Here is a 14,867-nt window from a genome sequence, read left to right as displayed (position 1 = left end):
AACGATTTGCTGATGATGATGTCACTGTCACGTGATAACGCGCGGAGGTTTTTGTTTCGAGTGTAACCGGGTTTCGGTTTCCCAATAAAGTGCTTGATCAGTGAGTGGGAACTGTGCGCGTACCTTCTCTTGTCTCATTTCGCTTGCTTGCTTGCTTGCTTGCTTGCTTGCTTGCTTGCTTGCTTGCTTGCTTGATTGATTGATTGATTGATTGATTGATTGATTGATTGATTGATTGATGCATCCTGTGCTCCTGCACGAGGGTCGCTACTAGAGACCGGATGTTTAGGTACTAAGTAAGGCTGTTTTCGGCGCCTATGAGAGGCTCTAAAGCTGTCATTTCAACGCGTATACAGGGTGTCCCAGCTAACTTTAGCCACAGTTTAAATAGGTGACGATGCGCGACAAGACGACGCGACCAAATGTATGCTTCTTATTATTGTATGTAGTATATGTCACACTATTTATTGTATCCTGCTTAACTGCATAATTAGCGAAGGTTAATTAACCAACTTATGAAGCAATAAATTAGGCAGAAATTCCAATTAGAAAGTTGTAGAGCGATTTGCAAAACCTCCGATTAAACAGTTTACAGCTTTCTATCTATTTAAGCTGAAGGTACAGAATCGAGAACACAGAGCGCTCTGTTCTCTCATCTGTCTCCTCTGCTGTCCTTGCGCTGTTATTCACACTTTAAAGCATGTTTCACCAACAAGACCCAAATCCTACACACTTTTTAATTACATTTCTCGTACAACGGGCCCTTTTCAATGTTAGCGCTCTGTTCTGTCTTCTGTCCCCTCAGCTGCCCTTGCGCTGTTTTCAAACTATAAAGCACGTTTCACCAACAAGCCCAATACAAAACCATTTAGCTGGTGCGTCCTGTCAACACCCGAGATTAGAGCACTGCGCGGGCCCGGGCCATCCGAAGCGTTTTTTCGGGGGGCCGGGCCAGACGCCTTCACGCTCAATAAAGGGCCTCAGTATAGTGTCTTCGAGCACATGCGAACGTCATGCACTGCATGGTCCAATGCGTTCTGTGGGAAGCTGAAGTGACACGTGCAAGGAGTTGGCTCTTACTATACCTTAACAAAGAAAATAGAAAAACAGATGAAATTCTATTTGTTTTCTTTTCCACAAGAACGAACATTCTTTGCGCGTATGGAAAAATAAATTATACAGAAAACCGCTATTCAAAGCATTTCCCTGTTACCGCTTTTGCAGTTGCACTATTACATACTGCTATATTATTTTAGCACCAACGCGAGGGTTGTCTTTGTGTACTTGTTCGTTTATTTTATGTTGTATGCTCGTGGAATTCGCCTGTTTGTATCTGTATATGCATATATATTCGCTTGCTAAATGACCTCATAGGACGAAAACATACGATCAAGGCAAAATGCATGCGCACCAAGGTAAAAATAGCGTATGCAGTGGGGCAGACCACTGATGTTCCCATGGGAGAAACAAATATTTCGGTATTTTATTGCTTATACATTGCAGCTGATAGACCCTGAGATGATGAGACTGACACGCAGGGTACAATCTGTAAGAAATATATATATATATATATATATATATATATTTTACTTACAAGCCGGGCCTGGCCATGCACACGCGGGCCTTGGCTAAGCTTATTAATGAACACCCGGGCCCGGGCCAGGCCCGGGTCGGAACATCAAGCCCGTGCAGTGCTTTACCTCTGATAATGATTCAGAGGCAACTCGGTTTTTTGTTGCCACCCCTCTACTGACCTTAATTTCTTTGTTCTTAGAGTTGCTAACTGTAAGCTATCAAGGTACATTTGGCATCCGTTTTCCTTGCCTGCATATCAACGTCACATTCCGTGATTATGCCGCCTGGTCCGTTCCCATACTATGGCGTTGCCGCTCTAACGCCAAGCTGAAGGCATGGCGTTCGTAGTGCACAAAATGCCACCTAAGAACCGCCTGCAATAAAAAATAAGATGCGGCAGTTAGAAAGTGACGAAAGCAAGAATCAAGATGTGTGCAAACTGTTTCATTAAGAAGGAATAACGTCCCAGCTCCTTGTTGGACCACCATTAAAAAAAAATGATTGTTAGCGCGAAGAGAAAGTCCTCTCTCACGATTTTTTTTTCCACAATGCTGAGCACATGGTGTCGCTCGTTGTGCTGAAATCAGTCCGAAAGAGACTTGCAGGCGAAATACTGTTGCTGCCGGTGTGTAACACGTCGAATGTTCCGACGAACAAGGCGAGTCCATTTAGCGCACCTCTCGCAGCGAATTTATCATTCCGCACACCTTGACCGCTGGTCCCAGCTTCATGTTCATCGCCGACATCAGGTGGCGCTCGTTCAACAGAAACAGCGCTTCGCCGTCGATCTCCTGGTCGCGGAATCGCTCGGCGTAACGCTCGCACCCCGGCAATCTCGCGACGAACTCGGCCACGTCCTCTACGGTCCACTCCTCTGGACACTGCCCCCTCGGCGGGCGAGGGAGAGGTGGCCGCTTCAGAGCGACGAAGACTTCATATGGCGTCAATACCGGCGGCGGCGGTGACTCGTTTCGGGCCAGCGGCGTTGCAGGCTCGCGGGTGAAGCCCCGTGCACAGGCCGGAGCCGAGGTAACGGCCGGGTCCCGCTTCTGGACGCGCTCGACGACAGCTGGCTTCACATTCGGGATGTCGACGGCCCGGCGGGGATCCCGAACAGCAGAAGCCGATGACGCCGGACCGGCCCGCACGTGACCGGTAGTTTGTCCGGCCCGCGGAGAGCGTCGCGGTCGCAAACCGATCGTCGACGGCTCGGACTCTTCCTGCACGACTCTCCAGCCGAAACTGTGCGTGCCGGCCACCGCCTGGCACACCATTCGACGGGAGCCGCGTCCAAAGCGCACCGACAAACCCACGCGTCCCGCCGCTGGGGCCACTGACGAGGGCCAGCGTTCCGCGCTTCGGCGAGAAGACACGCTAGGGTCTCGTTGTCGTCCACAGTGCGCCATGCTTGTCGCACCTCGGCCGACGTCGCCGCCGGCGCCCCGGCCTGGCTTCGTTCCACGGGTTCTAACGCTGCTCATGACGGCACTTGAACGATGATGACGAAGTTTAACACCCTTTCGACGGTTACTTACATATAAGCCGCGACGTTTGTCGACGTAGTCAACCGGCAGCACCTCGTCGTTAATGCGAGCACGGCAGCGGTACGGTTTACGGAGCCAATCGCTCGGATTACCCGGATGAACCGTTTGCTGATGACGATGACACCGTCGCGCGCCGAGGTTTTTGTTTCTGGTGTAACTGGGTTTCGTTTTTTAATGAAGCTATCGATCACGAAGTGGAAACTGCATGTATACGTTATTTTGGTGTCTACTTTTTGTAGATTGATTGATTGATTGATTGATTGACTGATTGATTGACACATTTATTTAATGATTGATTGATACACCCTGACAATCTATACGAAGGTGATGACAGAAGCTGTAGAGGTTTCAGCTGTAGCCCATCGAGTTCCTAATATTGGCGGCGGCGTCACAGCTGCACCAGTTTCGTTATGGTTAATTTCCAGTGTATCGGAACGGAACGTAAACAAACGATATTTTTGACCGGAAGGAAAACGAAATCCAAACCTCATTAACTATTTCGTTTCTGAGTGAAACCGAAACACTTTTTATCGCTTCTCGGTTCAAGGGAAAACTCGGCAACCCGTAACAGCTGACGTCGTGTAACGGCATCACTAGCTCATATTTCAAGCAGGGACAGTGCGAGTGATAGCCAGTCCAGAGTTCCACTAATCTAAGCCTGTCTCTCGGTGAACCAGCAGATCGGCATCGTAGCAAAACCCAGGGCTTGCTCGCTGAAGAGCTTATCGTTTCGTTTTCTATGGGTAGAGAGCTTTGTTACCGAAGTGTAATCGTTCGTTTGTGTTCGTTTAGGTTCACTTCATCGGAGCAGTGTTGACGCATTTAGCCGAGTACACTTGTTGACGTGCTGTTTCTGGGATCATGCTCGGTGCCTTGACTCAACGCACTGAGCATGATCTCAGAAATCATAATGCACTTATTGAGAAAAATAAAGGTTTTGTTGTCGTTACTTTGCTTCGAACATTTTTTTGCGTGCAAACAAAAAACCGTTATAAAACGTTACGGGTCATTTTTCTTGTTCCGTAGCAGAACAGGAAGGGAACATTCTTCAGTGGAACGAAGCTAAAACTACAACGAAAAAAATACATTTTGGTTCGACATCCTGCTAATTTCTGAAGAGCTGAACACGACATTACAAAACACAACTCCGTTTGCGACGCGAACGCTTTGTTGTGGAATGGCGTGCAACACGAAGTCGCCTGCTCTTCTTTGTCTCGTCGCCTGGATGTCGCTCCTACCACGTTGAACCAGTACCAATTAAATACTACTACTACTAGCAAATACTACTCAAGAAGAGTGCCACTTTGGGCAAATCGTTTGAACATCGAGGAACCGAAAGGAAGCGCCCGTGTTGTCCTGTTCTCGTGGTTCTGTTGTCTGCGCTGTTTTTTTTTTTTCCTTCTTATTTCAGCATGTCCTGCTAACGCGTGGAGAACACAATTAGCCGCATAGCGAACTAGCCATGGATGTGGTTGATAATTGTGAAGGCTGTTCGCCGCGGCGTCACTTTAATTCCGGCTGCAGAGTTCTACTTTAGTCTTTAGATTTGTCCTGTTGCAGTGTCCTGTTGCTCTCCTTTCCTCTTTCCTTTTTCCTCCCCTCCTTCCTATCTTCCATTTCTGTGTTGCTGTCACCTCCCTTCAGAAGAGTAGGCAGGCGTTGTGCCCCTTCCGGTGGCAGTTGCCAGCCTGCTCCTCGCTTTCCCTTTCCTAATACCTGTGTATATATGTATATGTGTTCAGAACAAATAATAATAATAATAATAATAATAATAATAATAATAATAATAATAATAATAATAATAATAATAATAATAATAATAATAATAATAATAATAACGCGTTATTCGACAACTTGAGCAAGACAATCGGCGCTTTAATGAGCAGGCGTTATGAGGCCACGTGGTGCGCCCTAATGAGAGGAGCTAGTGATCAAAGATCGCAGGGTTTCAGGGGATGGTTTACATACTCTGTTTTAACGGGTCAACTCTTTGTAACACTTTCCGCAGAGCCAGTTTCTTAAAAACTGGGGTTCTGAGTTTGGAATTAAGTCGATAAAATTAAAAAAATACAAGTGCGCTGATCCCACGTGCTATGGGAATCGGCTTAGCGCAGTTTTCAGTGGTGTTCGCGTATACGGAGTGGGAGAGACAAAAAAAAGATAGGAAAGGCGAAGAATGCGGTCAGACACGTACCCAGGATTTTTGGGAGGATGGGGGGGGGGGGGAGGGGGGCAACCCAATGTAACTTTTCTATCCAAATGAGGGGAGGGGGGGCTTCTTTTACTAGTACAAATGTGAATAAGGCCCGTCATTCGCCACAAAGACGAGCAAACCCGCAAAAGAGAAATGAAATAAGGTGTATCTCACAGGTGCGCCTGTGAGATACACCTCGTCTTTACTGGGCAAACAAGGAACCACACCAAATGGAATCGCGCAGGAAAGAAGCGCAGGAAGAACGCTGCCAAGAACAATTTAAAAAAGCGAAAGTGTAAAACAAAGATTTCTATCGTAGCATACGCATTTTTAAAAAAAGAAAGCAGTAGTTGACAACCAAGGCACATGGACTACGCAGGGCTGTGTTACTCCGCCAGCCAATCACAGAAGCAAACAAAATCGTCATCATGCGGTCTCTTCAAAATGGCGTCGTACTTGATACCTCCGGAGCGTCTGCTGTTCTTGAAAGCTTCTGCAGATGTTTTACCGCGTCGAGCAGTCTGCCAGCGTTTGACAGTGCATTTGTTTGCTCGGAACAGACGCTGAATCGACGCAGCTTCCACGTGCAACGGCTTCGCGTTTCCCCAGACGCGCAAGGGAACAGCCGCAAAATAAGTAAACTTTTACACTCGGAGGTGTGTTTTGTCTTATTGAACTGTTGCCAATAAGGTGTTCTTCCTCCCCAGCTAAACTAGCATGGATGAAAACGAGGGACTCTATTCTGAAGCGCTCTCACTTGTGCGTGCTTTGCCTCCGTAGCTTTCACCTCACGGACACAGAAAGTTGTCCGCGCGCTCACGCTCAGATGCTCCTGTCTTGCTGTGCTGCGTGGTGCGGACCGGCTCTGTCCTGCGCCAGGTACACTGCGGGATCTTGATGTTCAAAACTAGGCAAAATCAGCGACGCCCTACGGCAGCGACACCGATAAGCAGAGCGGCCAAAGTTTAATTTCTACACGGGTGACCGCGGCCGAGTCTGAGCAGATCAGCTTCTTCCGGAAGTACGCAATTATTGTCGAATTTCGAAAACGTATTTTCGCTTACTTCCGCCTGTTTATCAAACTGCGTCAATAAATACACACAGTAACATTAGGAAGAAGCGCATTGACCCAAACACGCTTCTTGACTGTTGCCAGCTATTGGGAAATGGCAGCCGCGTATCCGAATCTGCTATATTACGAGAGAGAGAGAGAGAGAGAGAGAGAGAGAGAGAGAGGGAGGGATGCATACAATGCAGGGGGGATAACCAGAGGTAATTGCGATTTGCTACCCTGCATGGGGGAAAGGTCAAGGGGGATATAAAGAGAAATAGGGTGCAAGGGGTAGACAGGAGAGAAAGAGAGACGAGCACGAACGAACCCTGTGACGGCGAAATAAAGCGTCCAGAAAAGAGTGAGGAGGAGGCCTCTGTGGGAAAGGGAGCGTTTGAGAGAAAGGTGACTCCAATGCCGCTCCAATGGCGAGATCCACGCTCCGCGCATGACCGCGAAATTTGGCTGAGATGTTCACAGCAGCGCTCGCTGTCCGCGGGCTCTGTTTTTTTTTTCGCCGAGTCCGAAGAGTGGTTCAGGACCCCTTTAAGTGGAAGTCCTCGAGCTCGAAACTCAAGAACAAGTACGAGAATGCGAGCGGCATAATTATTGTACCACTGAAGCTTCTCTACGACCTGCAGTTTCAGTTTCATTTGTCAGGAGTTATACGTGCCGTGACGTCACGACGCAGGAGGTGGTCACGTGGGAGCAAGACATGGCGACGTTCCGGCACTTACTACATGCCTGACCTATACAAAACATCATATTGCGAAAATTGCCATAGCACAATAGACGTACATCACTTGCTCTGGCCGTGTGATCGGACCCACGCAAACAAGGATCAAGACTCCGCCAGGCTACAAGACGCATTACGCAGCACGGACCTGGCGGAGCAGCTCTGGGCTGTCCAGCGAGCCCACGATGCGTCCAGGGAGTTACAACTCCCGGTCCTACCGTGGGAGTAGCCCGCTCTATGGGACCTTGCGCCCCGTAGCTCGCAGGACCTTTCTATAAAGTTACTCCATCCATCCATCCATCCATCTATCCATCCCTCCTGCTAGCACGTTCGTCTGGTGTGCCGTTGCATTATACCGCGCAGCCAGTAGCGTCCTACCGGACAACTTAGCGAGCCGGGGCGAGTGCCAAAGCGTCAGGTTGTTCTGCTCCCACGTGGCCCCTTTGTGCGTCGTAGCGTCACAGAGACCTACCCCACACGCTTCTGAAAGGCGAGATTGAAAGTGGTCGTACAAAAGCTTTAATCCTTCCAGCGTCACTGACGTACCGGCTTGTTTCCGCATTTCTGTACCGCCATGTTCCTTTCGATATTCCTTTCGTCAATTAAGAATGCGAGTGTCATACCAGGAGAGTATTTGACATTGTCCGCGCCGATTTTGCAACAACCAAAAGGAAACCGTTCTGTTCGTTTTATAATATCCGAGAGAAAACCCGATGCTGGGGGTGCGTCACCTCCAAAGAAAGAAAGAAGAAAACGACGTTGAAAAGGTTAACGCCGCTGTGAGGCTTGCTGCTACTTGTTCAAGGTTTCGAAATCGATCGCTTTCATTTGAGCTAAAAATATAAAACGCAGAGATGTGCAGGTTAGTTGTCCTTTAATTTAAATTGGTGCCGAGTCATGTTGAATGTACCCCGAAAAAGCCTGCATGCCACACATTATGCATTGTTGCGGTGCTGGAAAGTATATACATCACTGCCAATCAGAGAACTGCATAACCCTGCCGCGCAAAACTGGGAAAGTGAACGAACAAGGAAAATTTATACCTGCATTGCCGATTTAACCATCGAAGACATTTCTAACAAAATTATATTTTGCTGGTGTAGAATGTCGGCACTGCTCATAACGATTCAGACGCAGCTCGACCTAATTTTGGTTCTTGCCTCACTTTATTTTTGCTCTTTGAGTTGATAACTGCCAGCGCACAAGATACCTTCTTCAGGTTGTCCGCGCCTACATATTGACCTCAGGTGCCGCGTGCACAATCTTGACCATTCGCTATTCTTACGGTGCTACCACTACTACATTTACCTGAATGTGCAACGTGCGAAAAGTACTAAGTGCCACGTAAGAACCGCCTGCAGTAACAATTAAAACAGGCAGTCAGAAAATCACGAAAACAACGGGGGAAAGTGTACAAACTCTTTCATTTAACAGGAATAACATTCTAGGTTCTTGTTGGAAAACCATGAATAAAAAGAAATGGCAGAGAGAAAGAGAAGAGAAGAGTCGCTCATGCTTTCGGCAACGCTTTGCACAACACGTCACTCGTTGCAGTGACGCCAGTCCAGGGCAAGACCTGTGGGAAAAGCACTGCTGGTGCTACCATGAACACCACGCGAACACAACGGGTGCTGCCATGAACACGCACGAGTTCAGTTCAGGGCGCAGCCCTCAGCGAACTTATCACGGCGCACACCTTCAGCGCTGGCCCCAGCTTCATGTTCATCGCCGCCATCAGGTGGTGCTCCTTCAGCAGGAGCAGCGCTTCGCCGTCGATCTCCTGGTAGCGGAACTTCTCGGCGTAGCGCTCGCACCCCGGTTGTTCCGCGATGAACTCGACCACGTCCTCTACCGTCCACACTTCCGGGGAGTTCATCCTCGGCGGGGGAGGAGGTGTAGGTTGCTGAGGCGGTGCGATGAACACCTGCGAAGCCGTCTCTCGGCGAGTCTTATTAGGTGGCGACGCACTTGTGCCCTTGGACTTGGCGGCGGTCGCGTGAGCTGCGCTCTGTGTCATCGGCGTCGGTGCTACTGTCTTCTCGCTCGCTGATGACATCGGAGTCCGTTCGGGTGTCGAGTGCGCGGTCGACGTCGCGGCAGGTGTGCGGGTCGTGACCGGCGGCTGCGCAGTCTGGACGAGAAACGGGTCCGCCGCTTTCCGACCCTGCCTACCGCAGGGGGTCGACTTCGCGGGGCGAGCTCGAGACGGACTCGGGTCCGGCGTCGTTACAGGAGCCGGATGTGACGGCGGCGGCGGCGGTGCGTCCGAACTCACGCGACAGTTGTGCTGCGCGCCCACGGCACTGGTCGTCTCGGCGGTGGTCGTGAAAGGCTCGGGCGACTCCTGGATGACGAACCCATCGATGACGTGCGTCGTGACGCCGGGCTTGGACACGAAGTGGCTGGGCAAGCGGCTAAAGAGCTCCGAGACGGAGAGCTCTCTGGTTTCGGGCACCGGCGGAGGAGCTTCGCCGGCGTCCCTGAGGCTGGGTTGAGACCCGCCGCGTTGGCGTTCCGAGAAGTAGGGCGGAGTGCCTCTCGGACTCCTGCAGGTGCCAGCAGAAGCGCGACCGCGGGTTTTCTGGCCCCTCATCGGCATACTCTGCCTACCGAAGCTATGTGTGCGGTGCCTTGAAGACGTGCGTAGGAACGGCGTTAGGCGTCGACGCTTTCAGAAGAGAGAGGCTCGCGCCAAGCACGTGGGGGGTAGTAGCACAGGTGGCGTGTCAGGCCTCCGTCCACTGCAGCGGTCGCGTTCAACTTGCGGGATTGTTTCGGCGGGTACGGAGAACGTGGCCGAACGACCAAGTCTGATGATGGTGATGTTCGTGGCACGCGTAGGTGTGTGTTCTTCACGCGCAGACGGGCGAAAGTACAGCAGCTCATCGTTCGGCGAGGAAAATAAAACCAAGCTCGAAGCTCCACCTATAAACTGACTAGTACATAGGCACGTTTATTTCTTTTTTCACCCAAATTTGACAATTTTCGCGAGCATTCCCTAACAAAATTGTGTTAATCGCTGTGACAGCGTCGATATGACGTCTGCAGAAGAAGTAAAGGTTGCTCGCGCGAACCAGGTGGAGGAGCAGAAAAAGAAGAAGAATCACGTCGCGCGAGTTCTCGAGTAATGGGCCTTCCTCTGTCTACTTCTTTGTCGCTCGCGCAAGCCAGGTCGATTGGACAATGCGAAGAATCGTTTATGGCAACGATAGAGCGGTCAAGGCCGATCCTCCTTCAGAGTGGGCTGCGTCATCTATCTAAGGAACAACAAGAGTAACAAGAAGACGAGGCGAAGACAAGAAAAGGAACAGGACTACATAGTGCCCGGATTGTTTCGTCCCTTGTCACGCTGTTGTCTTGCACATATCGCCTTTTTAAAGCAGTCTTTAAGTATGCCGAACGGTTCACGGGATGCGACTGACGAGGAAAACCGTCGGCGTTGATGAGCGTCCAAAGAGAATAAAGATTACACAAATTTAGCTTGAGGTTTTACCTCGGGTTTGATATGCAAACAGCTGCTCAAACAGGAACGCCAATTTGCGCGCGCATACGCTCGCGCTACCAGTGGAAGTTACGGAACGCTGGCCAAGAACAGTCGAAGCCGTTGAGCGGAGGAGCGTGACGGGCGCGTCTACTTGGATTTGCCACTTTTGGCGCGAAACGCATTTTTTATGCGTTGCATATTGCAATCACTCAGTTCAGCCCTTGGGCGCGGCCGCGTAGCCACCATTGAGGGTATGAGCCATTGTTCATTGCTGCGCGTCTCATATGTGGGTCTATTCTCTTTTCAGTTTGCTATGTTTGTTATTAAGTTGCTTCTATTTTTATGCGCTGCATATTGCAATCACTCAGTTCAGCCCTTGGGCGCGGCCGGGCAGCCACCATTGACCTTTAGCGCAACCACGTGACGTGACGTCACGACAGCCGGAGGAAAAGCTGGGCCCTAACTCGTGAAATATGCAACGCATTCTTGGCTTAACCGAGCTAAGCCTGGCCATTTTTCTTCGTCTCTAAGGGCCTTCTAAACCTCGACGCGCGGGTCGTGCATACGTCGTCGATAGCAGGGCGCCGCCGGCGCTAATCAAATCAAATCAAATCAAATCAAATCAAATCAGAATCAAGATCACTTTATTTCAGGGCGTTTCCTGCGGAGACAGAGACTAAAGGTTGAAACAGCCTGACGGGGCCCCTGCCCCCGTTCAGTTCATACAGCACTTGCGCGCACAATAACGCATACAATAAGGTGCAGATTATATGAAAATTGCAGTTGCACTCAATGTACAGCCGAAGAAGGCAAAAAGAAGTGACTTCTAATACATCAGGTAACAAGTATGAGATGCATACATATGCACACAGATCATGCGCCTCGAGCATCAGTATAATTGTCACAAAATCGATAGTCATAAGTATCCTTAGGCGATTTGAATACGAAAGCGTGACTTTTCAGCGTCAGCGTCGCGATGACTTGCTGATTATGAGGCACGCCGTAGCGGAGGACTCCGGAAATTTCGACCACCCGGGGTTCTTTAACGTGCACCTAAATCTAAGTACACGGGTGTTTTCGCATTTCGCCCTCATCGAAATGCGGCCGCCGTGGCCGGGATTCGATCCTGTGGCCTTGTGCTCAGCAGCCTAACACCATAGCCACTGAGCAGCCACAGCGGGTCCTTTTTGGGGTGGAAGGGTGTGAATTATAGGCGCACTTACACCCATTTTCACTTGTAAGGGTGTAAATTAGTTTACGGTGTACACCTGAAACACACACCGAGATGTTCAAGCGCCGCTCTAAAGCTTACTTTTACTGTCAAAGCTTCAACCCTTCAGGCCGACACTACCAATTTGTTTGTGTGCTTCAACTGACCTTAGTAAAGATGTTCTCGCTGCCTTGTGGTTGGCAGAGTCTTCGACTATGGCTCTCAATTTGTGTGCCTCTTTGCATTAATTTTGTATCATTGATTGGTTCATCATAACATAGCAGTATTGTAAAACGGTACCAAGCAGGAAAGAGGTTACACAATGGTTTGGGCCTACCACAATCCCTCTTTTTGGCAATAAAGGTGATCGAGTAACATTCGAGCAGAAAGTGTTTTACGTAAGCACGAAAAGTGTACTAAAGCTGAGAACACATTGCACGCACATTGAATTTTGTACAACTAGGATACACGTGTCAATAACGAGTTGCATTAAGAGCAGTTCAAGATGTGATGACTTCTATGTATAGTCTGTTTGACGTTTTATAATAGGCAAATGTTTATTCGGTTGAACCACACGAAGCTGACCCTGAAGGTAAGTCTTGTGACGTCCCTTTCTGATTTCGCGCAATCATTGAGAAGCCGTAGTAACTCGCATTTGAAGACAATTTTTTTTTTCCCTCAGAAAGTTACCCGCGCATTGGAGACGATTTATTTTTCAGCAAGCGGGACTCCGGAATAATGTTGACCACTTGGTGCGCCTCAAGTACGCGAGCGTTTCTGCATTTCGACTCCATCGGTGTGGGGCCGGCGCGGCCGGGAGTCGAACCCGCGTCCTCGAGCTCTCTGCAACGGAACGCCACCGCGGCGGGTGGCAACGAATGTTATCACGTGGTTCTCGCGTAGTTACGTGAGAAGAAGGAGGAGGAGGAGGAGGTTGACGCTTGAAGGAGTCGTCCAGGATGTGCGGCTCTTTCGGTTACGCAACCTCAAATGACCGCGAAACAGGATTCAATCGGGGTCGATGAAGAAAGGAGCTGAGGCGATCGAAAGCGGAGATGTGTCTCAAGATGCCTGAGGCTGCGCTGGCTGCCCCGTCCGGGGGTGTAGCTCAGATGGTAGAGCGCTCGCTTAGCATGCGAGAGGTACTGGGATCGATACCCAGCACCTCCACTGTGGCACTGCATTTTATTTTTTTTTATACGTTAGCATTAGGAGCGTCAAAGCGGGGGAAAAGTGTACGCTTGTGAAATGTGGGAAGCCGCGGTTACGTGGTGGGTTTACATAGTGCCACCGACGTTGGTCTGCTCCGGATCACCGTCAGTCGCACCTCGAAGGGGCAGGACGCGTGTCGAGTGAGCTCCTGAACAACATTTTGCAACGTGGTAAACTCGATGGAACATCGTCATAACGGCGCGTTTGAGGACAGGACAAAGAAAGAATGCACACAGGACAGCCGCCGAGTGCATTCTTTCTGTGTCCTGTCCTCAAAACGTGCCGCTATAACCATGTTCCATCAAGCCAGCAACCAACTAGCCCATCTGAGTCTGTTAGCGGAAAACTCGCTTTAAATCATGGATTCGGGACCTCAAGAAGGTGCGACTTAATGCTCACTCATTCCTCTCGCACGTACCGCTAAGTCGTCACGGAAATGTTTTTCGGGTCTCTCGCTCTGATTGCTATTGCTAATATCACTTGGGGTTTATTTATCGGCTAAGCAAAGAGGGAATACACGCAATTTTTTATTAGAGAAAGAGCACTTTATTTAAAAGAAAGACAGTGCGGCTTATGGGAGCAGGTGCGTTGAATGCTAGTCTGCAAGGGCGATAAATGCCCTAAATGAAGAAAGGCAGAAGAAAGTGAAAAAACGGGGAATACACGAAATAGGAAGTTTCAGAAACAGCACACAAAGGTGCCTTCGCGTACCCAAAGCCCCACGCCCTGCTTTGGTTTCTTTTTCTCCTTTTTTTGCCCGTAATTTAGTGTTCTTTTGTGCGCCTGGCGTTTTGGGTTCCCCCAAACTTTGGGTGCACAGAACCTTCCAGAAGCTCCCTAATAACACAGCTTCGTAAAACCCCTTCGTGACAGTTTGCCAAATGCACCATCGATGCCATAAGTACACGCGGCCACGTTTCGACAGGGACGAAACGCAATAACGCTGGCGTTCTTAGATTAAGGTACACGTTGAGGAACCCCCAGGTGGTCGCAACAATCTGGAGTCTCCCGCGACGGCGAGCGCCTCATACCCATGTTGTCGTTTCTGTCACCTAAAACGACAGTATTCAATTAACAGAGCAGTGTACAGCGAGCACCACTACTCCTAAGGATATCCCCGTTCTACAAACGTCCCCCAACCATGGATGGATGGAAACAACTTTATTCTGAATCCGGCAAGTTTGACGACCCGGGCTCAGGTCTCCCATGAGGGGACTTCGAGGCCTTGCCTCGTCGCCGCCTCTCGGGCTTGCTGGACAGCCCACTCTTGTGTCTTGAGGTTGGAGCTGCGCAGAGCGGCGGCCCACTTCGACGCAAGAGCCTCCGGAGCTACTGCCATTGTAGCTGATGTAACCCGACACTCCCACAACATGTGTGACAGCGTCGCTCTAGTTGCCTGACATAATTTGCAAAGAACATATGCGCCGTGGGAGGCCATCCTCCGTCGCTCCGAGCCTCTGATCTGGCTGGCCCTGATACGACGAGCACGAGCGGCGCCCTGGACTGAGGGATGATAGTGATAGTGATCTAAGGAAAGGAAGGACGCTTGATTCTGCAACCCGTGAGGGAGCACGGCGAAGCGTCATCAGGGGAGAGAAGGAGATTCTTGATGATGATAAGGAAAGGTTGGGGTAAAGTGCAGCTCAGTAACTGTCTCTCAGCAGAGGACACCTCAACCGCGCTGCACAGGGGGTAGGGACTGAAAGTAGGGGGAGAGAAAGAGCACCAGAAACAGCAGCACGCCGCGGAATAGTGATGGAGCTAAAGGCGGTCGGCGAGGCCGACAGCCTCGGCGAATGTCAGGAGCGCACGTAGAAGTGTCCTGTGTCGTGAAGGGCAGCCCGAGGGGTGCAGGAGTTCA

The 14,867-nt window shown here is 50.1% G+C and overlaps 2 protein-coding genes and 1 non-coding gene across 3 annotated transcripts; 1 reads left to right on the top strand and 2 right to left on the bottom strand.

The window, feature by feature from the left end:
• Positions 1 to 2,243: 2,243 nt before the first annotated feature.
• LOC135896511 (polyhomeotic-like protein 2) lies at positions 2,244 to 2,981 on the bottom strand. Its single transcript, XM_065424940.1, has one exon. It carries the CDS (start codon positions 2,979 to 2,981, stop codon positions 2,244 to 2,246), a length of 738 nt encoding a protein of 245 aa, XP_065281012.1.
• Positions 2,982 to 8,505: 5,524 nt separating this feature from the next.
• Positions 8,506 to 9,947, bottom strand: LOC135896475 (polyhomeotic-like protein 2). Its single transcript, XM_065424873.1, has one exon. The coding sequence runs from the start codon at positions 9,697 to 9,699 to the stop codon at positions 8,758 to 8,760; it is 942 nt and encodes a 313-aa protein (XP_065280945.1). The 5' UTR covers positions 9,700 to 9,947; the 3' UTR covers positions 8,506 to 8,757.
• A 2,944-nt stretch (positions 9,948 to 12,891) lies between these two features.
• On the top strand, positions 12,892 to 12,964 carry TRNAA-AGC (transfer RNA alanine (anticodon AGC)). The gene has a single exon. It is a non-coding gene; the product is annotated as a tRNA-Ala (tRNA).
• Positions 12,965 to 14,867: the final 1,903 nt, after the last annotated feature.

The sequence above is a fragment of the Dermacentor albipictus genome, chromosome 6, assembly GCF_038994185.2.
Source record: "Dermacentor albipictus isolate Rhodes 1998 colony chromosome 6, USDA_Dalb.pri_finalv2, whole genome shotgun sequence".
NCBI lineage: Eukaryota > Metazoa > Arthropoda > Arachnida > Ixodida > Ixodidae > Dermacentor > Dermacentor albipictus.
The sequence above is the reverse complement of the archived record's forward strand: the minus strand, read 5'-3'. Positions and strand labels throughout refer to the sequence as shown.

What these genes read in the sequence shown, in the direction of transcription:
- LOC135896511 (XM_065424940.1), bottom strand. Translation starts at nt 2,981, where the DNA reads ATGGCGCACTGTGGACGACAACGAGACCCTAGCGTGTCTTCTCGCCGA.
- LOC135896475 (XM_065424873.1), bottom strand. Translation starts at nt 9,699, where the DNA reads ATGCCGATGAGGGGCCAGAAAACCCGCGGTCGCGCTTCTGCTGGCACC.